This window comes from Pituophis catenifer, unplaced genomic scaffold, assembly GCF_029215685.1.
Source record: "Pituophis catenifer annectens isolate HBS135680 unplaced genomic scaffold, rPitCat1.0.hap2 SCAF_1, whole genome shotgun sequence".
NCBI classification, from domain to species: domain Eukaryota; kingdom Metazoa; phylum Chordata; class Lepidosauria; order Squamata; family Colubridae; genus Pituophis; species Pituophis catenifer.
The window spans coordinates 324,722,505-324,746,620 of record NW_027256881.1 but is presented as its reverse complement, the minus strand read 5'-3'; the positions used below and the strand labels follow the sequence as shown (position 1 = coordinate 324,746,620).

The following is a 24,116-nucleotide window of genomic DNA, read 5'->3' as shown; positions in this document are numbered from 1 at the left end:
GAGAAAGAATGTGGTAAAAAATGGCCTGGATCAGTCTGGGGGCTATAAAGAAGGACATTCTTCGAGCTGTGGGAAAAGATCAAAACATTGACAGCTTCTCTGTTCCATTCATGTGATCCAGAGCAAAATCATATGTAGCTTGTCCTGTGCCTCCCAGTATATACATATGCATGAATTTAGGGCCACTCTGGAAGGGGTTGGAAAGAATTCTAGAAGTCCTGCTCTGTATGCTTTCCTTAGCTTGTAAATTGAAATTTCTAGGACTCAGTTCTATCACTGAACTAGCACTATATGAAGAGAGGGCACGTAGAAGGAGAACATCAAAGATCTGGGAATAACAAAGGAAGAGGGTGTTTTTTTCTGATTTAATATGGGTCCATGACAATTCATTAAAATCATGGTTTTATATAACATGTCTTTATTTACAATAATACGTGCTACTATTTCTATATAATACTTCTATATTAATAGAAGCTTCTCTCCCAGAGCAAAAAACAGCTTTGGAAATAAGGATTTTTAACAAGTTTGTGATGCAGGGACATAAAACCCAATTCCGTATGCCTCAGTCTCAATCCTGATGTTTCCCCAAAAGCCGTTTTTTAAAAATAAGCAAATTCAGATACCTAAAATGTATACTTGATGCAACATTCAGTCTGTCTAATTCATTGATGTGGAAGATGAGAGGAAGGTTTTCATATAAGTGTTTCCAAATGAATTAAAGTAAGCCTCAGCAGGTGATTTGAGCTGATCTAGAAAGCTAAGAAAGCTAGGGGACAGGGGGCTCAGTGGCTAAGACGCTGAGCTTGTCGGTCAGAAAGGTCGGCAGTTTGGCGGTTCAAATCCCTAGCACCGCATAACGGAGTGAGCTCCCGTTACTTGTCCCAGTCTCTGCCAACCTAGCAGTTCGAAAGCATCTAAAAATGCAAGTAGAAAAATAGGGACCACCTTGGTGGGAAGGTAACAGCGTTCCGTGCGCCTTTGGCATTTATTCGTGCCGGCCACATGACCACAGAATTGTCATCAGACAGCACTGGCTCTTCGGTTTAGAAACGGAGATGAACACCGCCCCCTAGAGTCGGGAATGACTAGCACGTATGTGCGAGAGGAACCTTTACCTTTACCTAGAAAGTTAAGTAGGTTTGGGCTTGATTTAATTCTAGATGATATCAATCAATTCACTGAGCTGGTCAATTGAGCTGGTCGAAAATTTCATACCTTTGCAACATGACAGTTAATAACAATATCACTTAGACTTATACATCTCTTATTGTGCTTTGCAGCCCTCTCTAAACGGTTTACAGAGTCATCATCTTGCTCCCAACAATCTGGTTCCCCATTTTACTGATGGAAGGTTGAGTCAACCTTTGAGCCGGTCAGGATCAAACTCCTGACAGTGAGTTAGCCTGCAATAGTGCATTCTAACCACTGTGCCACCACGGCTCTTGCAATAATACCCCAGTAAAGATTTTAGTTTTTTTTCCCCATAGATTAACTGCCAAAGAGGAGAAGCATCCAGCTACTGCAGAGGAGATAACTCCATGGGAAAAGTATACCTATTCAGGTAAACAGTTCATCTCATTGCGAATAAATAAATTACAGTGGTTGAGCTTGCACGAGTGGTTTTTGAGTTAAAACAGTCATTGGACCAAAATTTCTGTTGCTTTGTAATGCAGTGGTAGAGTGGGATGTCACATGATTGCATCAATTAGTGACAACAATCCTGGCAATCTTCATTGCTGTGCTAATCCCAGGACAGTGCAGGTGTTAATCAAGGATCTTGCGTGACCACAATGTTGGTAAATGTGGGAGTCCCAGGCAAGGTGAGAACAGCAGGTGAGAATTATGGGTGGGCAGGTGCTGTAGAGCAGGGGTCTCCAACTTTGGCAACTGGGGTTGAAATCCACCAGGCTTAAAGTTGCCATGGTTGGAGACCCCTGCTGTAGACCATTGGCAAGTGCTGAATTTGGTCTGCTTTGAAACAAAATGAATAAATTCTTTATCCATGCTTTGAACTGAAAATACATTCTTTTTTTTTTGCTGAAATACCCTATTTCATTAAATAAACCATTAGGTTGTGACAAAAACATGCCATTTTTTTCTCCCAACATTAGAATTCCAGTAGTGAATTTCAAAGCTATTCGGTTCTAATAAGAGAAGTATTGATTTTGTAACTAGACCACCAAACATCGAAGCTATCAGATGTGATGAGGATCACCAATTTAAGTAGTTTTATCAAGGAGTATATTAACTAAATAGCATGGCCTGGAGACTCTAGCAGCCTGTCCTATGTTTACATAATGATCTTGTCTTCTCTTAGGTTCTTTGTTTCCCATCTTGCAAGCTTCAGCCCTCAGACCCAAAGGTGCTTTTCCAAAAGGCAACTGGACTTTCTTGGTTTTTTCCTTGAAAACGTTTCGCTTCTCATCTGAGAAGCTTCTTCAGTTCTGGGGAACAGAAGGATTTATATTCTTTGCAGTCATCTGGTCATTAGTACTTTGAGAGTTGTTGAGGCCACCTGGGGATTTATCTATATCCTCAGATCACCCAAATCAGTGTGCAAATGAGTGTGGAACTTTCTTGGGATTACTGACTGAGCTGTAAACAGGAGATAGGTAGGATTGTATCCTTCCTCCTCTGTTGAGAGAGGGCTGTTCAGTCTTAACATAGATGGTCTCTTTGACCTCTCTTTCAGACCAGGGGTCCTCTCTGTCCTCTCCAGCCAGCATAGCTGAATTCTCCAGCCAGCATAGCATAGCTGGCTGGAGAATTCTGGGAGTTGAAGTCCACAAGTCTTAAAGCTGCCAAGTTTGAAGACCTCTGTGATAGACAGTGTTCACTGTTCTTGCAGAAGCTGCCAGCTGGCTTTAAGCATTTATCTTATTTTCCAGGGACCGTGTGTTGGTTCGTGAACTTGCCATAGATGCCTTGTTCAGCTTGGATGCCATTGTGGCAAATGTACTTTTGTAAGTTCTCTGTCCTTTATTTACTCCATATACATCCTGCCTGCAAATAACAATAGTTGGGGCTGCCAGAAGAGCAAAAGTATCTCCCTCGACACCTGACATAGTAAAAAGAGAAATAGAAGATGAGAAGGAGAAGGAAAAGTCATTCTACCTTTATTCAAGGCAGCAAACAAAGCTAAATACAAATGCAATTAAGAAAATAGTAAAACAAATTAACAGTTAAAATTCTCCTCTTTGGGGTATTTCCTGATGTTATTATTTTTTTCCTAATGAGCTGCTTTTCATTTTTTGTGGAAAGCAAATAGTTGGTCTCAGCTGGTTCATGAGACATGACCAAAGAGACCTCTAGAAGACAGCAGGGTTTTAGGAATGAAGCAGAAAAATGACAGAGCAAGGAGTCTTTGGCAGGAGCTTACAATGAAGATCTGACCTCGTGGTTCTTAAATAGGCTTGGATTTATTTCATTGAAATTTATTTATTTATTTATTTATTTATTTATTTATTTATTTATTTATTTATTTATTTATTTATTTATTTATTTATTTATTTATTTATTTATTCAATTTATATGCCGCCCTTCTCCGGAGACTCGGGGCAGCTTACAATGCATTTAAAAAAAACAAAAAACACCATTATAAATGTTTGCAATGACATGTGACAATCCTTCCAAGCTGAGTTCTATATCGTTCTTTATTACCCTTTCTTTGGGTACCACCCTGTGGTGATGTACAAGCCAAATTCCTGCCCAGTAATCACAATGGCCTGGGTTCAGGATCCATTGGAGTGTTGGGTTATACCAGGGGTGGGCAAATGTGGCCCTTTTACAACCTGTGGACTTCAACTCCCAGAATTCCTGAGACAGCCAAGCTGTCTCAGGAATTCTGGGAGTTGAAGTCCACAGGTTGTAAAAGGGCCACATTTGCCCATCCCTGGGTAAAAACCACTAGGTTTTTTTTTAACATTCTATGTAAAAATGAATCACTTAATAGGGACCGGAATACTGCCTTACTAACAAAGTAAAGACAGCCAGTGCAGTGGTTAAGACTCCAAAATTGGGAGACCAAGAATTTTAGTCCATTCACCATGAATGGATGACCTTGGGCCAGTCCTTCCCTCTCAGCTCTAGGAAGGAGGCAATGGCAAACCACTTCTGAAATCTTCTCAAGAAAACTGCAAGGACTTTTCCAAGTAGTATCTGGGAATCAATACTACCTTGAAGGCACCGAAGCAAACAAACTCAAAGTAGACCTCACTGGACTTGAATGAATTCGCACATCCTTGTGTCTAGCAAGCTGAATCTGAAGCTACAGTTCATTATTTTCATGGGTTTCTCGGAATAAGAAGCCATAAATTCTGATTTGTAGGCCACAGCTTGTTTTCTTTTAATACAAAGTTTCCTAATTCATTTAGCTGTTTTTAGAAGGAACCAGCTGGAAGGCCATCAAGCAGGAAGTATATGCATGTTTGTTAAATTATACAGTAATATAATGGGCATTGGGTTATAGGCAGGGGTGAAATGCTCCCGGTTCAGACCGGATCGCTTGATCCGGTAGCGATGGAGGTGGGTGGTTCGGAGAACCGGTAGCAAAAATCCCTGCCCCCCCCCAATTGTCCAGCTGAGCTGCGCAATCATCAGAGGCTTTTTTATTATTTTTAAAGCATTTTTTCTACAACCTCTTTGGCCAAAAAAAATGTTTTTAAAAGTAAAAAAAAAAAGCTTCTGATGATCGCGCGGCTCAGCTGGGATCATCAGAGGCTTTTTTTAAAAAAAGAAAGCCTCTGCCAATCAGGCAAGTCAGCTGGGATCGTCAGAGGCTTTAAAAGCATTTTTTTAACAACCTCTTCAGTTGAAGAGGTTGTAGAAAAAACGGTTTTAAAAGTAAAAAAAAAAAAAAAAGGTTGGCCACGCCCACTCAATCATATTACACCCCCCCCTCCCCCACCAAGCCATGCCCACAGAACTGGTAGTAACAAATTTTACATTTCATCACTGGATGTAGGCCCCTTTTAAACCCTTCTACTTAAAATACAGGTGGTGGTTCTATTGCTGAGGGTTTTCACATGTTGGTCATCCTGTTTTCTTCCCAGCGCTCTCCTCTTCAATGAAGTGAAATACATTTCAACACTGATGGACCTTCAGCGTTTAGAAAACTCTTTGAAGGGTCAGTCCGATCTTGCTTTCGCATATGTGCAAGCAGTCGGGACAGCAGGTAATCCTACAGCTCTGGTATCCATTCCCAAAGCTTTCTATCATTCATGGACTGCTGCTTTTGTGATATCTTTTGCTTTGAACTAACATGCCACTTTACTGCTAAATGTTTTTCTATTTTTAGTGTTGTCTTAATTGTTTTCTCTTGTATTTTGAACTGGGCTAGAAGAAGTAAGCAATATATATGAGTAATATGTAGATCAATAAAAGGTAAACGATGCATATTATGTCTGTTTATACATGCCATGAACATGAATCGCTTTTGACATGGGTAGATTTTGCCTGGAGTTTGCAAAGTCAGGATTAAGTTGGTTTAGGACAGGAGTGAGTGTGTTAACGTTTTCCACACGAAGGAGTACACTTGGCCTTTGGAGTGGTACACTGAAGAACTGTAATGGTATGTGGGAATGATCTTGGGTGACAGGAGGAAGAGCCACAGACTGGACAACCGATATTTCAGCCCACAGAAGGAGGAGGGAGGGCGTGGGAAGCATTTCAGAAGGAATCCTGCCTAGAGAGTAAAAGGAAAGGAGGGGAGAAGTGCCTTTGGACCTGCCAGATTCTGTTAATGTAACTTTACAATAAAAATAGAGGTGCTTCATTTCTGGAGTACAGATAGTCCTCGACTTACAATCGTTCATTTAGTGACTGTTTGAAGTTACAGCAGAACTGAAAAAGTGACTTATGACCATTTTTCACACTTAGAACTGTTGTAGCATCCGCATGGTCATGTGATGAAAACAACTGACAACTGACACATATTTATGACGGTTGCAGTGTCCCAGGGTCATATGATCACCTCTGGACACCTCCTGACAAGCAAAGTCAATGGCAAACCTGATTAACTTAACAACCTTGTTACTAACTTAACAACTGCAGTGATTTACGTAACAACTATGGCAAGAGAAGTCATAAAATGGAGTAAAACTCAGTTAACAAATGTCTCACTTAGCAACAAAAATTTTGGGCTCAATTTGGTCATGAGTCAAGGACTATCTGTACCTCAGAGTTCTAAAAAACACCCTCCAAAGTTAATTTTAAATTTGAATTAAATTAAATGCAAAACAATCAACCAATGAAACAGCTTTGCCTTCGGAAGTTGTGGGAGCTTCATCACTTGAGACTTTCAAGAAGAGAGTGGACTGCCATTTGTCAGAAATGTTGTAGGTTCTCCTGCTTGGGCAGGGGGGTTGGACTAGATGACCTACAAGGTCCCTTCCAACTCTGTTAATCTGTAAAATGCAGTTACTATTATATCCCTTATGCTCAATACTGTTTTTTCTAAGTTTAAAAATCACTAAGCAGTGGCTGTTTTTGAAAAGGCTCAGATATCCAAAGGCTCTACATTTCTGGCTTAAAGGGAAAGGGGAAAGGGGAGACAGAAAGACAAGATTTAGTCAACTAGAGGAATTGATGAATAAATATTTTCTCTTCCTAGAGCACCGAGTCTTCATGGAGGCTGCGTTTGTTTATGGCTCAGTGAAGTTTGCCTTAACTACTGAAGTGGCAGTTCTGAAGAGCATCCGGTATGCATTTCTCTAAGAGTATAAGAGCCCAACTACATCAGACCAAACTCTTCAGGCTAGCATTAAATGTCACACACAGTGGCCAATGAGGATGATAGCTTCATCCTCTTAAGATGCAATAATTTCTGCTTTGGTTACTGTCATGACTGGATTTAGTAAAGGCGGTGATGCTTAGAAGGGAGTGATGAGTAACTGGGCTCCAGTTTTGTGGATCTGTTAAAAATGCAGGGGTCAATTAAGGCAGGGGTCCCCAGTCCCCAGTCAGTAGACTGGCACTGGTCTGTGGCATGCCAGAAACCACTCAAATAAGTGAAGCCCCATCCGCGGGATGCAGACGGTACATGAAACCCTCCTGTCCATGGAAAAACCTCTCTGCAGAACTGGTCCCTGGTGACCAAGAGGTTAGGGGCCGCTGAATTAAGGAGTTGAGGCTTTGATAGAGGTAGCTGTTTGGACCAGGTGTTAAAAATGACCTTTCACATATGATAGAGGGCTTATTTCTTGTTTGCCTTCCATCATGTACATAGCGTAGCCAGGTGTTGGGATGTGACAAACAAAGCCAGCTCATTTTGGGGTTTGTGTTTTCTCACTTCAGCAGTGAAGAGCCAGAGGTGCCATCTTCAAAACTCTTCTTTTGCCACTGTAAAGTGGCCATGGATCCTGAACAGCCATGCCTCAGGACTCTGATGGAAGAGCCATTGACTACGTTAAGCATCCACAAGTTCCTGAAGCTGATGGGGGAACCTCTGGTGGTAGGTGAACAGTAGCCACGACTTCTTTCTGATGTTCCTCTTGTGTTCTGAAGTCCCTTCAAAGCATATCAGGGCAGAGTTGCATCAGGTGGGGCTAGTGGAATCAATGGAAATGTTCAAGGAACTGGGAAAAAATCCTGTTTTGTTTTTAAGAAAAAAGGAAATTGAAAGTATGGGCAATACAATATAGGTACTCCTTGACTTATGACAGATCACTTAGTAACCATTTTTTTTATTTTTTTATTTTTTATTCAATTTGTATACCACCCTTCTCCTAGTGGACTCAGGGCAGTGCACAGCCAGAACTAAAACACATACCAATACAAAATTTAAAATTATTAAAAGAATTACATACTTTGGCCCAAATTTAAAACAATTTGAATTAAAATCTGTTGACAAATTAAAAGCTAAAAAACTAAAAAAAGACTAAAAAAAAAGGGGGGGGGGGTTTCACGCCAGCCCTGCTTGATGGAAAAGAAAAGTTTTCAGAGCACGGCGAAAGACCCTGAGATCCAATATCCTTCGTATCTCCGGGGGCAAATCGTTCCAGAGGGCAGAAGCTGCCACAGAGAAGGCCCTCCCCCTGGGGGTCGCCAGCCGACATTGCCTGGCTGACGGCACCCTGAGGAGTCCCTCTCTGTGGGAGCGTACTGGTCGGTGGGAGGCTATCGGCGCAGAAGGCAGTCCCACAAATACCCAGGTCCTATGCCATGGAGCGCTTTAAAGGTGGTAACCAACACCTTGAAGTGCACCTGGAAGACCACTGGAAGCCAATGCAGCTCATGCAGGAGAGGTGTCACATGGGAGCGCCCCCTCGCTCCCATAATCCCCTGCGCGGCCGCATTCTGCACCAGTTGGAGCCTCCGGGTGCTCCTCAAGGGGAGCCCCATGTAGAGAGCATTGCAGTAGTCCAGGCGGGAAGTGACGAGTGCTGAGTGACTGTGCGTAAGGAGTCCCGATCCAGAAAGAGATGCAACTGGCAAATCAGGCGGACCTGATAAAAAGCCCCCCTGGCCACAGCCGTCATATGCTCTTCTAAAGACAGCCGTGCATCCAGGAGGACGCCCAAGTTGCGAGCCCTGTCCATGGGGGCCAATAACTCGCCCCCAATAGCCAGCAATGGCACCAGCTGGCTATATCGGGACGCCGGAAGCCACAGCCACTTGTCTTGGAAGGGTTGAGTCGAAGCCTGTTACTCCCCATCCAGATCCGCACGGCCTCCAGGCACCGGGACATCATTTCAAGGGCATCGTTGGGGTGGCCTGGGGTGGAGATGTTCAGCTGAGTATCATCAGCGTACTGATGGAACTCCACCCCAAAGCCACGGATGATGTCATCCAGCGGCTTCACATAAATGTTGAACAGAAGGGGCGAGAGGACCGACCCCTGAGGCACCCCACAAACAAGGCGCCCGATTTGAAGTTACAACCCGATTATGACAGACACCCTCCCCGGCCTTCCTCTTCTGACCCAGATCCCCAAACACCACAAACCCTCTGAAGTGAATTTAAAGATTCCTTTAATTAGGAGTGTTGGCAGCCCCAACAAAAGATTTCTCTCTCGCCATTAGCTAACAAGTCCGGCCAGTCGGCCGGAAGATAAATAGTTGTCTGCCACATCTATTCATCTCTGCCTCCTGCCTTTTATTCCCAAAGCTAGGGTGGGGCTTCGCTAGCAGCAGTGGCTCTTCCTTCCCAAAGATCAGCCCACGGATTTCCATTACTCTTCTCTCCTCTGCCTTCTGCACATCCGCACATAAGGCACTGGACTCAGCTGTTCCTCTTCTTCCTCATCAGCCACCTCCAGACCTGAGGGCTGATGGACGGTCCAAGCTCCTCCTCTGTCTCTCTCTCTGTCAGCTCCACTCCCTCTTCCCCCTCGGAGCTCTCAGATTGCCTTGATGCTGGCCCTGACTCCCACGCCTCCTCCACATCTGATTCGGTTGTTGGAGGGGCCAGTGGCTGACAGGCCACAATACCCCCTGTGGTTAAGTGACAGCACTTTGGGCATTCGGTAATATGATCACATTTTTGCCCATTTGCAGTGTTTTGTGGTCATGGGATGGCATTTTATGATGGTTTTGCCAAAAACTGGAAGTTACTTCCAGTTTTTGGCAAAGGTGCACCAGAGCAAGCAATGGATTTGCTTAACAACTCCTCTGCTCATTTTATGACTGTTGTGTTTACTTAATAACCACTGAACACAAGGTAATAAAATTGTGTCAGCCACATGACTGACGTGCTTTACAATCATCACGATATATGATCATAACGGGCAGGCTCTGTTATGATTGTATATCAAGGACTACACCATAGTCCCCACATTGCACCCACATTGCAGTTATAGAAATAGATAAATATATGCTGTTGCCTACATCATTCCTAGTGTTTTGAAGCTGAGGAAAGCAAAACAAAGCACCGGTTGTCATTGTGACAATTATTCTGTGGTGAAACACAGAAAAGGAGCTTCGTTGATTTTATCACTGAGCAGAATCAAGTTAGGTTTTACGCTATCTGCGCATGAAATGTGATTATCAGAAATCTCATAGCAAGGCAGGCTCAAGGAAGCAAGAAATTCTAAAATGCCATGATTTGAGGTAGAAAACAGAATCAGGCTGTGGAAAGCAAAATACATCTGGTTCAGTTCCAAGCTGGGAGAAAGAAGCTGGAAATAACATGGAGGCTGATTAGAAAGTTGGTTTATTGAACAGAACCACAAAGACAGTGTGCAGTTCTGGGTCAGCTGAACAAATGGTTGGATGAGTGGATGGATCTTTATAGGTTTCTGTGACTTTGAAGTTTTAACTGTTCTGGGAGTGGTGCAATGAAGGGTGTTGGGCAATTCATATTGTAGCTAATGGCTTTCATCCTGTATTGGATCTTGGGTGAGGGGCTGCTTCCAATCCTATCACTCTAGTCCAGTGGTGAAATCCAAATTTTTTTACTACAGGTTCTGTGGGCGGGGCTTGGTGGGCATGGTGTGGCTTTGTGAGAGTGGCAGGGGAAGGATACTGCAAAATCCCCATTCCCTCCCCACTCCTGGGGGAAGGATATTGCAAAACCTCCATTCCCACCCCACTCTGGGGCCAGCCAGAGGTAGTATTTGCTGGTTCTCCGAACTACTCAAAATTTCTGCTACCGGTTCTCCAGAACCTGCTGGATTTCACCCCTGCTCCAGTCCTTTGTTTCAATTTCAGTCTTTTCTTCCTAAGTAATAGCAAGTCGGATTGACTACTAATTCACCCCATTCCATCTTTGAATTGTTAATGGCTGGCATTCTTCTCATTTCTTTCTCAAACCTCCTCACAATCTTTCCCAATTACTGATAAATAATATTTTAATTGTTTATTATTAGCTGATCTTCTAAGTGAATGAACATAATACCTTCCCAATGACAAAGATATTATGCCAAGAGGAAAAGTATAAGTAAGAAGTGAGGTAACCTTAAAATAAAAGCTTATTATCATCTGAAATAATGCCCATGATGTTTTAAAGTACAATTATTCATTCCCCTAATTGAAACATCATTGCTAATACATGCTGGATAATTGAGAAAGTGAAAAAATACCTAAAAGAAATCAGTAAGTGCTTCATTGATTATAAAAAGACTTTCAATTGTGCCGATTGCATCAAGCTCTGGAATGTGCTTACAAAAATAGGAACCCCAGAATATCTCACTGTCCTCCTGAAAAACATATACAGATTAGGAAGCCATGATATAGACAGAACATGGCAAACTAGATTGGTTCCAGGTTGGCAAAGGAATGAGACAAGGCTGTATACTCTCCCCTTATTAGATAGATAGATAGATAGATAGATAGATAGATAGATAGATAGATAGATAGATAGATATACATACCATAGATAGAGATAGAGATAGAGATATACAGATAGAGATAGATAGACGGGTAGATAGATAGATATAGATAGATAGATATACACATAGGTATACACACACACACACAGAGAGAGTTCATTTAGTGACCATTCAAAGTTAAAACAACACTGAAAAAAGTGACTTATGACCATTTTTCACACTTATGACCATTGCAGCATCCCCATGGTCACATGATCAAAATTTGGATGTTTGGCAACTGGTTCATATTTATGATGGTTCCAGTGTCCTGGGGTCATGTCACCTCTGGAGACCTTCACTTAACAACCATGTTACTAACTTAACAACTGCAACAATTCACTTAACAGCTGTGGCTTGAAAGGTTGTAAAATGGTGCAAAACTATGATGTAAGCCAGGGTATTCCCTGTGATGCTGTACGGAAGCAAATGTTAGACTTTGAAGAAGCAAGATAAAAAAGAGTATTGACCAGTGGTGAAATCTAAAATTCTTTACTACCGGTTCTGTAGCTTAATGTGACTGGGTGGGCGTGGCCAATTTTGTTGTTTTTTTTAACTTTTAAAACCATTTTTTCTACAACCTCTTTGGCGAAGAGGTTGTAAAAAAATGCTTTCAAAAGGCGCTAACGATCCCAGCTGAGTTGCCTGATCGTCAGAGGCTTTTTTCTTTTAAATGCCTCTGCCGATCAGGCAACTCAGCTTGGATTGTCAGAGGCTTTTAAAAGAAAAAAAGTCTCTGTTGATCAGGCAACTCAGCTTGGATCGTCAGACATCGTCTTGGATCGTCAGCTTGGATTGTCAGCTTGGATTGTCAAACTCAGCTTGACGATCAGGCAACTCAGCTTGGATCGTCAGAGGCATTTAAAAGAAAAAAAGCCTCTGATGATCGCACGGCTCAGCTGGGCATGGGGGTGGGGTGGGGGCAGGGATTTTTGCTACCGGTTCTCCGAACCACCCGCCTCCATCGCTACCAGATCGGGCGATCCGGTCCGAACCGGGAGCATTTCACCCCTGGTATTGACACTCCTGAACTTTGGTGTTGGAGAAGAATCCTGAAAATATCATGGACAACCAAGAAAACAAACAAATGAATCATTGATCAAATAAACCCAGAGTTCTTATTTGAGGCACAAATGATCAGGCTCCGATTAACCTATTTCGGGCATGTTACGCAAAGACCCAGATCTTTGGAAAAAGCTCTAATGTTGGGAAAGGTGCAAGAAAGAAAAGGGATGAGGGATGGATGGAAATATGTTCTGTTTCAACACATTTAGCAATTTTTGAAAAAGACCTATTTATGGTTATTTTTAGTAAGCAGCAAAAAATATGAAAGAGGTACTTGATTTGCATTTGGGTCTAGGACTCACTTTCTGAAAACACCTTTTGCTCTTGTTCAGGGTTATAATCAGATTAAAGTGCACCCAGCCTATGTGCTAAAATTTCTGCCTTTGTCTTTAAATAGTGGAATAAAATCATATTTTGGTCTCATCAATGAGTAGCAGGGCCAAGGTCCAAAATAACACAGCATCCTTAAGGTTAAGGAAAGTCTTGGCAAGGGAACATATTTATTAGAAACTATCCACGTAAAAAGCACTGCTTTTGTGGTGGAGCTTGTCCTGCCCATTTATTTTTCTTCTGTATCATGTCTATTTGATGGTCCACCTCCAGTACATCTCAGTAAATTTTTTTTATGCTGGTGTTTCTTCTCCAGGTGGAAGTTGCAGTAGATCCGGAAAAGATTTCAACTACTCATCTCCAGCTTGGCCTACCACTGATTTTCATTCTGAGCCAGGAAGAGACCTTGGAAGCGGACAAGAGGATTGCTGAATCTGTAGCCTGGCAGTTGCTGGGGAAAGCAGGAGTCCTCCTTTTGTCAAGGTCCTTTGGAATTAAAAAGTGGGGAGGCAGAAGAGAGGGGAGAACTTATCTCACCATTGTTCTTATCTCAGTGCAATTCTTGAGGTTGGAAATTCCCAAAGACTCACAGCAAGTGTCATGGGCATCAGCATGGAGGCATGTCTATGGAGATTCTCGGTCATCCAGGTCATGGTTGTCCCAAAACATTTTTGAAATTGAACATCTTCAATTTAATTGGAGCTTCAACTGTGCAGTAGAATTTGCCTCTGATTCCATCATGGATGCAAGTCTATAGAGATTCTCAGTCATCCAGGTCATGGTTGTCCCAAAGGTACATTTTCAAAAGGCAACTGGACTTTGTTTTTCCTCAAAGACATTTTGCTTCTCATCTAAAATGCTTGGAAAGAAGCTTCTTCCAAAATGAAAGAAGTTTCTTCCAAAATGGAAGAAGGTTTGGATGGGAAGCAAAACATGGTTAAGGAAAAACGAAGTCCAGTTGCCTTTTGAAAATGTACCTTTGGGACAACCATGACCTGGATGACTGAGAATCTCTATAGACTTGCATCCATGATGGAATCAGAGGCAAATTCTACTGCACAGTTGAAGCTCTAATTAAATTGAAGCTCCAGTTAAAGCTCATTAAAAAGGGGAGGCTGTTTATGTGCGTATGATGCCTCCCACACACATGTAATAAGAGATTGAGCTTTGATTGTGACTGCCTATCTCAATAATTTGGTCCCCCAACCTTTCTAACCTCCACAGATATCCCTAGGAAGATTTAGAAGAGGGGCTTACTTCCAATCAAACATGTCTAAGGTTGAAGCCTATCATTTTGCTTAGGATAACGTTCCACAACCTTAGCAACTTTAAGTTATGTGGACTTCAACTCTCAGAATCTACACATCTTAAGGTTCCCAAGGCTGAAAAAGCCTTAGCTTAAGAAATTAACCTGGGTGCCTGAATCTTAATTGTATCCCTTCCCAAACGGGTATCTGCAAGAAGTATTTGATTACAGTCCTCATTCCTGGCAAATAGGATTGGTTTGACTGAAACAGACTATAGGTGGGCAGGTGTTCCTGCAGTAATGCTCATTCCTGTGATTAAACAACATCAGCAATGCAACATCTTGTCAGCGCAGATAGGAAAGAGCAAGCATGAGTTCCCAACATGAGAACCTTGCTGAAATTAATAAAAGATGAATTCTGCAAGAGCTGAATAGACTTGCTTATCTTTCATAATTTGATCAGTTTGCAGTTAAACCGGGAGAGGAGAATGAGCTATTAGTCAAACCATTAGCTTACTGAAATTTTATTTGTGACTGTCAGTCTTCATTAACCATTGGTTATATGACTGAAAGCCTTTAAACCAGGGGTGCTATTCAGCAGGTTCTGATAGGTTCTGGAGAACCGGTAGCAGAAATTTTGAGTAGTTCGGAGAACCGGCTAATACCGCCTCTGGCTGGCCCCAGAGTGGGGTGGGAATGGAGTTTTTGCAATATCCTTCCACCAGGAGTGGGGTGGGAATGGAGATTTTGCAGTATCCTTCCCCTGCCACATCCACCAAGCCACACCACACCACGCCTGCCAAACCACGCTCACAGAACTGGTAGTAAAAAAATTTGAATTCCACCACTGTTTTAAACCACTGAATATTTGCTATAAAAATGAAAGTGTGTATTGAAATGTGCATTCATACCATTTGGGCCTTTGTGGCTTCTGATTATGAAATAATTCTAATATTAGAATTCTAACAAAAATGTAATTCAACTGAGAAAAGCAAGGTTCTACATTTAGGGAAGAAAAGCAAAATGCACAGGTACCGTATTTGTAGCACCTTGCTCAATAGTAGTAACTGTGAGAGTGATCTTGGAGTCCTAGTGGACAACCATTTAGAGATGAGCCAGCAGTGTGCAGCAGTTGCCAAAAAAGCCAGCACAGTTCTGGGCTGCATAAACAGAGGAATAGAATCAAGATCATGGGAAGTGTGCCTTGGTAAGGCCACACTTGGAATATTGCATTCAGTTTTGGTCCCCACAATGTAAAAAAGATGTTGAGACTCTAGAAAGAGTGCAGAGAAGAGCAACAAAGATGATTAGGGGACTGGATGCTAAAACATATGTAGATATGATAGCAGTGTTCCAATATCTCGGGGTTGCCACAAAGAAGAGGGAGTCAAACTATTCTTCAAAGCACCTGAGGGTAGAACAAGTTGTGAATACCCCAACACCGGAAATTTTTAAGAAGATTCTATTCTATTCTATTCTATTCTATTCTATTCTATTCTATTCTATTCTATTCTATTCTATTCTATTCTATTCTATTCTATTCTATTCTATCATTTGCATTTATAATTGGCCAGAAGTTGTTGAGCTACAATTTTCAGCACCCCTTACCCTAAACCGTTACATTCAAAGACTGCTGGGAGTTGAAATTTAGCCACTTCTGGGATGGTAGAAGTTGCCCACCGTAGGATAGCTGCAATATGGCAAGAAATACCAGGTGGTGCTACAGTACAGCTTTTGAAAGTTTCGTTTACAACTTTGGCAAAAGGGGTTGTTTTGTAAGGAACGTAAAATGAACCAGATAATAAATGTAGCTACACCAGGCAGAATCCACATCTACTTTTCTTTCTAATTTCAGCTTAGTGAGAGGTCATACACCTTTGTGTGTGTGTGTGTGTGTGTGTGTGTGTGTGTGTGTGTGTGTGTGTTAGTGTTAGGAATGGCAGGCAGAAGGCTTTGCTGGAACCATACTTCCAAAAGTAATGGGAAGGATCAGGACACAAAAGTAAATTTAATTTTACTTTGCTTTAAATCAAAGCAAAATAATTAATATGATCATTCCACAGTAATTCATGCAGGGATGGTGGTAAATAGGTCTCTGAACCTAAATAAGAGAAAGTTTCAGCTTCTTTGGCTTCCATGTGGTTCTGTGACTTTCATGCTGGTGCATAAGTAATGTTTACTTGTGCTCTATTATGTATATACAGTTGTCTGTCTAATGTGCAATTTGATCCCCAAGCATTGCTTGAAGGAAGCAAGTAAAAGCAATATGAAACAATTCTTTTTATAAAGCAGGTAACCCTGGATGCCATGACTGGACTTCCCAGTGAAGTCTGTGGCTGGGTACCTTTTGCTATCTCTGCGTACATGTGTAAGTAGCTAATGAGAGAGCTTCCATATATTTTACTAAGAGTTTTGTTGGGAATACTCTTGGCAGAACTAAAGGAACTGGAGGTGTACCTGGACTCATGAGAGTTTGGTCTCAGACCCAAGAGGAAATTTGTCACAGCGAAAGAACATTTGGATAGATGAGAAAAATTAGAGATTAAGGATAAGTGGAGTGAGAGAGTCAGTCAAGCAAAATAACTTAAAAGGGTTTTCACAGAGAAGAGGGGGTTGACTTATTCTCCAAAGCATCTGAGGGTAGGACAAGGAGCAATGGCTGGAAGCTTATCAAAGGGAGATCCAACCTGGAACTAAGGAGAAATTTCTTGACAGTGGAAACAATTAATCAATAGAACAGCTTGCATCCCAGAGTTGTGGGTGCTCCATTGCTGGAGGTCTTCAAGAAAACATTGGATAACAATTTGTCTGGGATGGTAAAAGGACTCCTGCCTTGGAAAGGGAGATGGACTAGAAGAATTCCAAAGTCCCTTCCAGCCCTATGCTTCTATGTCTAAAAGACAAAAAGAAGCTGAATTTCATGAATTTTAACAAACTGGGCTGCATTTGTAGATAAGACCATCACTTTCTCCCTTATATCTATAAACTTGGATAATAGCAGTAGCACTTAGACTTATACACCACTTCACAGTGCTTTACAGCCCCCTCTAAGCGATTTACAGAGTCAGCATATTGCCCCCAACAATCTGGGTCCTCATTTTACCGACCTCGGAAGGATGGAAGGCTGAGTCAACCTTGAGCCTGGTGGAATTCGAACTGCAGGCAACCGGCAGTCAGCAGAAGTAGCCTGCAGTACTGCACTCTAACCACTGTGCCACCACAGCTCAGCACATCGAGGCAAAAGATGTTTTATTTAATCTGTCTGAGATGCTAATTGTTTTTCATGGGGCATTTGTTTTTATACAAAGAAGTTTTGAATAACTTGAACACAAACCTGTAGTCTGATACAATATTTCTCACTTATGTCTCTGAAACTGTTACAAAAATGTAATTCTGTAGTGTAATTCATAACTTACACTCTTATATATTCAAAGGAATTCTGTTGGTCTGGATGTTTCTTCCCGATTTAATGTGGCTATCAAGACAGTTGAGGAGGTAAGTGGTCATAGTTGTTATTTTGGACTAACTTTTTAATTTATTTTGCAATCCTAGGCTTGTCTGCTGGAAAGGAAATGCTCCTGCTTACTTCCAGAATTATGCACATAAAATTTGCTGCTTTAGCTGTTTTGTGTTATAGAGTGTATACTAGTAATGTATTTTTTATTGGTGATGATAACCTTGGAATATTTCCAGACAGCTTTTAACAGTGTCAGTCAAAATGCATCTGAGAGTTGGAGATTTGATCTGAAGATCAATATTCAATAATAGAAACCCCATTTGTTTATAAGAGCTATAATAATTCCCATGCCTTACTTCAGCACCCTTCTGAGTGTGTGGTGTGTTGAACAATTGAGTTACCAGTTGAAATCTGGACTGTCCTATACATCCTATTTTGGGCCACATTTTTGCATATTTGCATCTCTGCAGGATATGCCTGTTAAATACCTCACATTGAAAGATGCAGATGAAATCGTAGCATTGGTGAAGAATGGCGAGCAGAGCAAACCTAGTCTGGATAATAAGGCAGAAGAGGTTTATGAAGAGGAAGAGGAAGAGGAAGAGGAAGAGGAGGGAGTGGAGAATGAGAACAACGAACAAGGTAATTAAGATTCCTCAGAAGTGTCTTTGACCTATTACATTTTCACCAATTTGTTTCTTTGCTTTCCGATTAAAAGAATGGTAAAAAAATATTCTTATTGTATTCACTAACCTGTTCGATATACATTTCATTGAGGGGTCCTTGGTGCTCTCTGATAAGGTTGTTTTCTTGCAGATATTTCATTACCCAAAGTAGGTACATCATCTGCATATTAAAGATAATCTGCAGATAGCTGCTGTCATCTGCTAGCACTGATGATGCTACCTAGTTTGGGTATTGAAACATCTTCAAGAAAACAGCCAAACTCAGAGAGCACCAGGAACCCTTCATTTCAACCCTGAGCTACAAACACACTCCTTTATTGGTAACACATTTCATTGCCATCCTTCTATAACCTGATAGTTAAACTAACATGCCCCAAATGCTGATTTTGACACAAAAAAAATCCTTTCCTGCTAGCCTGCAGGGTTTCCATATTCACCAGAGATGAGCAAATTATTTGCACAATTGTTTTACAGTCACACTGTTTCTACATATTATTGTATATTGGTCCAGCTAGAGGGCAGCATATAACCAAACTTGGCTAGTTGCTAACAGCTAACCAGGGTCGATATTGGCATCAGAGGCCACTAGCATTTGCAGTGCCCTTGTTGGAAAGCAATTTCCAAATCATTTATTCCCCAGAATTCCCTTGGGATTCCTCATAGGTGTTAAGAGCTGTTCTTAGAAAATAAACATGTTAAGTGACTGCTGCCTAGATGTCTTTTTTTTTTACAATGCGTTCATAGTATCCTGCAGGGAAAGTGGGTATTAGGGAACAGATTCAGCAGTTTGCCTTCTTGAAAATGGACATTTTATGATAGGACCATTTTGTGTCTAGGCAAGCTTTTCCCCAGATAAGCAGTGATTATTTTTGAGTACTCATGATAGATCATATATTAGATGTGCCTACTTACTCCAAGAGATTTCGGGGGCTCTTTTTACAGTTCTCCCTTTTAAGTAGCCTAACTGGATTTCCAAAACTTTAGCAAGAGGGAAGGCGATCATCTCATGATCTCTTAACTTCAGCTGATATTCCTCCTTTTTAATAATTCTTGGCTATTCTTTAGCCATGTCATTTCTTTTAGTATATTCTTAAAGAAGCTTTCCTACTGGGCAGTCTTTTGCTTCTCATTTTGCTGATGAAAGTTTATTTATTTTATTTATTTATTTTGTCGAGTACATATTAGATACTATATATAGGTATAAGCATGAATTGAATACATAAAATGAATACAATTAAAGGGAACATTAGGACAGGGACAGTAGGCACGCTGGTGCTCTTATGCACCATCTTAGTCCAGCGGCCTCCTTTCACCTTGGCCAACCAAAGGATAGAAGTCAGAGATTGGCATTGTTTAACTGCCAGAATTCAGAGGTGTCCCATTGCTGTTCTCCAAAGCTATCGCTCTTCTTTCTTCTTGTCCCTGTGACCTTTTCAGTGGGCCTCACTGAACACTCAAGTGGTGACAGAAGCAAGGATAAGGAGCAGCCTTGGCCATTTGTGTTGCCTTTTCCTCCTAAGCCCAAACCATACAGTTTGGGTGGGTTTTTGGCCTACTTGTCAAGCATCAGGGAAATCAGGAGATCCATGCAGTTCAATTGCGTATAAAGATTTATTGTAAGCTTAAGCTCATACAAGAATCTGAATTACTAGCAGTTAAAGCAATTTAGCGGTAAATAAGGAATTCATGGTGGGCTGGATTTCCTGTGGGCATGAAGGGGCTCATGACTGATGATTCATTTGACCCTTCCCTCAGACTGGTCATCTCCTATACTACTCTTCCTTAGGAGGATGGCCACTAGTAAGAGGCAGTGATGGTGATGGTGAGGAACAAGAGGCAGGTCTGTTTGGGTGGAGATCCATTGTGATTCATGCTAAGAAACCTACAAAACCTGAAGCTAGTGATGGTTGCCAAGAAAACAGTCTCATTTTTAATTTTTTCCATCATTTTTCCTCAGAGTGTATTCAGTCCAATGCATAATACGAGTACCTTTTCTCTGCCCCTTGTCCCTCTTACAAATTGGAATGTGCATCTGCTTTGCAGAAATTCAGGATGATGAGGTGGTGGAATCTGTTGTCAGAGATCGGAAGCGTGAACTCCCCCTGGAAGACATCCATACCCTGACAGAAGAATCCTTCCTCTCAATTCTGGCAGAGACCAACCACACAGCAGTGCTCTTCTATGCCAGCTGTAAGTCAGATTTTGCAAGGGGTTGTACAGTGGGTTTTGGTGTCTTCTGTTTGCTGTAGTGCTCTTTAGAATTTAAACTTTTTTAAGTGTTTAGTTTGCTCGCTTTTGATTGCAAAGTTGTGGCTGTTGTGGCATTATTGAAGCACATTGATGTACATTGCCCAGAGTCATGCTCTTGTGAGATGGGCGGTCATACAAATATGATAGGTGAGGCTGTTTGTGATGGAATGTGTACCAGGAAAATGAGTGGAGAAGAGTTTTGGCAACACAAGAGCTTTTTCAGGGACGAAGCAGTAAATTTTATCAGAGAAACGCCCAGATCAAGATAATGTACAGTCCTGAGCTGTGAGGGGGGGAAGAGGAAGAGATGCATGGTAGCCATACCCTAGAATCTCTCAGGCTATACCTAGTAGGTTAGAAAGTTATGGCTTTAGTTTGGCAAGATTCTGTCTGCTAGGTATGAGCAAATAAAGGATTGGACCCTACTGGTTTCATTGGGTCATCTTTGGGCTTGGGCATGACACAGTTCTTCATAATCATGCTGGAAACCTCTGGCAGAAAGCCCAAGTAAGAGCAGGATTTCACTGCCAAAAGAGGAGAATCAAAATAGAATGGATTGGACTACAATTGGGGAAACCCAGTTTCACATCTACCTTTGGATAGGGGAGTTTACCTGGTGACCCTGCGTCAGTCACTGTCTTTGAGCCCATCTACCATGAAGAGTTGCCTGTTGGAAAACTTGGAAGTGCTATGAATGCTGTGTTCAGCTCTTGGATGAAGACGGGATATAAACCTGTCAAATAAATAACAATAATAAAATATTTGGAAATGTTTAAATGAAGAACAGTAATCTGCAGAATATAAATTGGTTATGAAACCTTTATGTTCATTGGCAGTTATCTCTAAAGACTATGTCCTGTGGTACAATAAGAGGAAAGGCTTTATAGAAACATATGTGGATAATTTCAGGGAAACAGGATGCTGGGTTTATTGGAACTTTATTAGGATCCAGCAGGGCCCTTGTTTACTTGAGGCTGATCCTGCCTTTCAGTCCAAAAGAATCCCAAAAGTGTTATAAAATAGATAAAATACAAGTGTATTGGCCCTAACTCCCGGCATTGCTCTTGGGTTACATATCCTTCCATCCGTCCTGCCTCATTCCACAAAAATACGTTTTTATGAGCTCTTTGCTGCGGTTCTAGTCTTATGAGTGCTGGCAGTTGGGCAATCTTCTAGTTTATTTGCATGTTCTGTTCTGACTAGCTGGGCTCCTCACTCTCTAAGGGCAAAACAGTAGAAGCCAAAGATGGGCCTGTTCATTCATTAAAATATATCCCGTTTTACTATTTAAAGAGAGCTGTTTTTTGTTTAAAAAACCAAATAACAATAACATAATATTAAAATTAATTAAGAAATAAAAATTGGACAAAAATATATTCTCTGAACATGGAAAAGACAAGAACCAAATGCATATCCTGAGAGAGTTAATTTCATACAGTAGCTTGGTAACCATCAGGAAAAGGTCCTCTTTGATATATCAAAGTAGAGAAATGGAAGAGAACCACCAAAAAATGGCCACTCCAGAAGAATAATGTGATTGATGGTATCTGTTAGTCCTCTGAGGTAAACCAGAATAGAAAATCAAAGCTATACATGCTAAAGCCACTTTTATAAAAGGTTATAGTAACAAGAGTCTTGCAAGTCTGAATGTCTTTCCCCTTCCTCCCCTTTTAGTTTTGTGAGATATACTGTACTATATTGTATAATTCATTCATTCATTCATTTCCCACCTTTATTATCATCATAAATAACTCACGGCCACCAACATAACTGCTACTCCTCCCTCTTCCTATTTTTCCTGCAACAACAACAACCCTATGAGATTAGTTGGACTGAGAGAGAATGGCCCAAAGTCATCCAGCTGGCTTTCATGCCTGAGGCAGGACTAGAACTCACTGTCACCTAATGCTTCATCCCTCAGAGTTCTTTTGGAGAACCAAGGTGCAACTTGAGATCTGTGCACATGGAGAAGCCAGATAAAAGTTATCAGTCCAAAGTCTCACCCATCTGCCCATTCCAGCCAGTGGCTAAGACCTTCGTTGAATTGCCCACCAGATCTTCAGGGAAAATCCCAAACCCCTTATGGAACCCAATTGGGTCCATCAATCTAGGCGTTTGAGGTTTAGAGCTATATAGTTTGTCCATTAGCTATTTAAGGTTTTAGGGATTAATACTAATACCTTAAATTGTGCCCAATAACTATTGGCAACCAGTTCAAATCTTTTCGGTACAGCCATCAAATCACCTTTGAATTTGTACCAGGTAGCACCTTATCTGTGCATTTGTTGGGATTCCTGGATACTTTGTCTTATATAAAACATGTTGTCAGAAGAAAGTTGAGGGTTTTTTTTGATATGGACTAGTATTCCTTCATGTCTTGAGTTTTGGTATCTGAAATACTAGGTTACTTTTCCTGTTCTCATTACAGGGGAAACTGTCTCTCTGGTGGTGATGCAGTCTTTCCTTGAAGTTGCTGCTCAGTTGAAAGGTATGGCTCAGTTAGTAGGGTTGCTGTGGGTTGTCTATTTCTTTACATTTCATTTAATCCAAGGTCTTTGTTTCAAATGATTGATTCAGCGTAAAGCAGGGGTGAAATTAAGCAGGTTCTTTTTTTTTATTGAAAAGTTTTTATTTTATAAACAAGCATACATACAATATATAATCAATCAATCAGTGTATCATCTGAATACATCTTTTTTCCTCTTACTCCTCCAATATTTATCATATCTTGATATTATCATTTCATTTGTTGTAACATTTCCCCCACATTTACTTTTATATTTGTACCTTTATCTATTCAACAATTTTATCCCAACCCAACCCTCCCCCCTCCCCACCCCCACCCCCCGACTTCCCAGAGCAAAAACAGGATATAACATTTAACAAGCAAAAGCTAAAATATACTAACCTACTACAAAGTTTAAAACTCCCTCACACTCTTTAACTCCCCTTTTGCAAATTCATCAACCTTCCTTTTGTAGATTCTCAAAATCAATTGGGTTAAATTCTTTCTTCCTGAATATAAAAACCTTTTTCTTGGTATGTAATCCAATAACTTTAACAATATTACAAGCATTAACAAACACTGATAAGTTTCATTTTCATCCCTCAAACACCTTTCTTTTTCAACCTTGCTCCCTAATAAGATTCTAAATTAAACATTTATCCTCTTTAGTCCTTCATAAACCAATTATCCATTTCTAACTATTCAGCATTAAAAATTCTAAATTAAACATTTTAAAACTTTAAACATTTTATCACCTATACCTTTTAAAATAGTATAATCTTATATTAAACATTTTAAAAACCTCTTAATGCATCAATAAGACCTTCTTAATTCATTTCTCAAAATAAAAATTTCAAAACCTTCAGGAAACTATCCCTTAAATTTTTAATTAACCATTTCTATATTTTTTCCAGTCCTTCTTCCTCAATCAACATTGCTCCCTAATAAAATTCTAAATTAGACATTTATCCTCTTTAATCCTTCATAAAATTAAACATTTTAAAATTTTAAACATTTTATCTCATATACCTTCTTAAAATACTATAATCTTATATTAAACATTTTAAAAATCTCTTAATACATCAATAAGACATTAAGTCATTTTTCAAAATATAAATTTCAAGCCCTTCAGAAAGGTATCCCTCAAATTTTTAATTAGCCATTTTAATACCTCGATAACTCTTAAAAAGCTATCATTTTTCCCTTGATAACTCTTAAAAAGCTATCATTTTTATGTCCAAAACCAATTGTAATAACACACTTCCTTTATATTA

The 24,116-nt window shown here is 40.7% G+C and overlaps 1 protein-coding gene across 1 annotated transcript in view; it reads left to right on the top strand.

Annotated features, from left to right (window-relative positions):
• Positions 1–24,116, top strand: part of TXNDC16 (thioredoxin domain containing 16) — a 53,602-nt gene that overhangs the window by 9,549 nt on the left and 19,937 nt on the right. The window contains exons 4-13 of the mRNA XM_070942882.1: positions 1,488–1,561; positions 2,889–2,963; positions 5,052–5,173; positions 6,611–6,698; positions 7,294–7,450; positions 13,014–13,180; positions 17,378–17,438; positions 17,871–18,042; positions 20,130–20,276; positions 22,765–22,824. Coding sequence (XP_070798983.1) covers positions 1,488–1,561; positions 2,889–2,963; positions 5,052–5,173; positions 6,611–6,698; positions 7,294–7,450; positions 13,014–13,180; positions 17,378–17,438; positions 17,871–18,042; positions 20,130–20,276; positions 22,765–22,824 — 1,123 coding nt within the window. The remainder of the gene's footprint in view (positions 1–1,487; positions 1,562–2,888; positions 2,964–5,051; positions 5,174–6,610; positions 6,699–7,293; positions 7,451–13,013; positions 13,181–17,377; positions 17,439–17,870; positions 18,043–20,129; positions 20,277–22,764; positions 22,825–24,116) is intronic.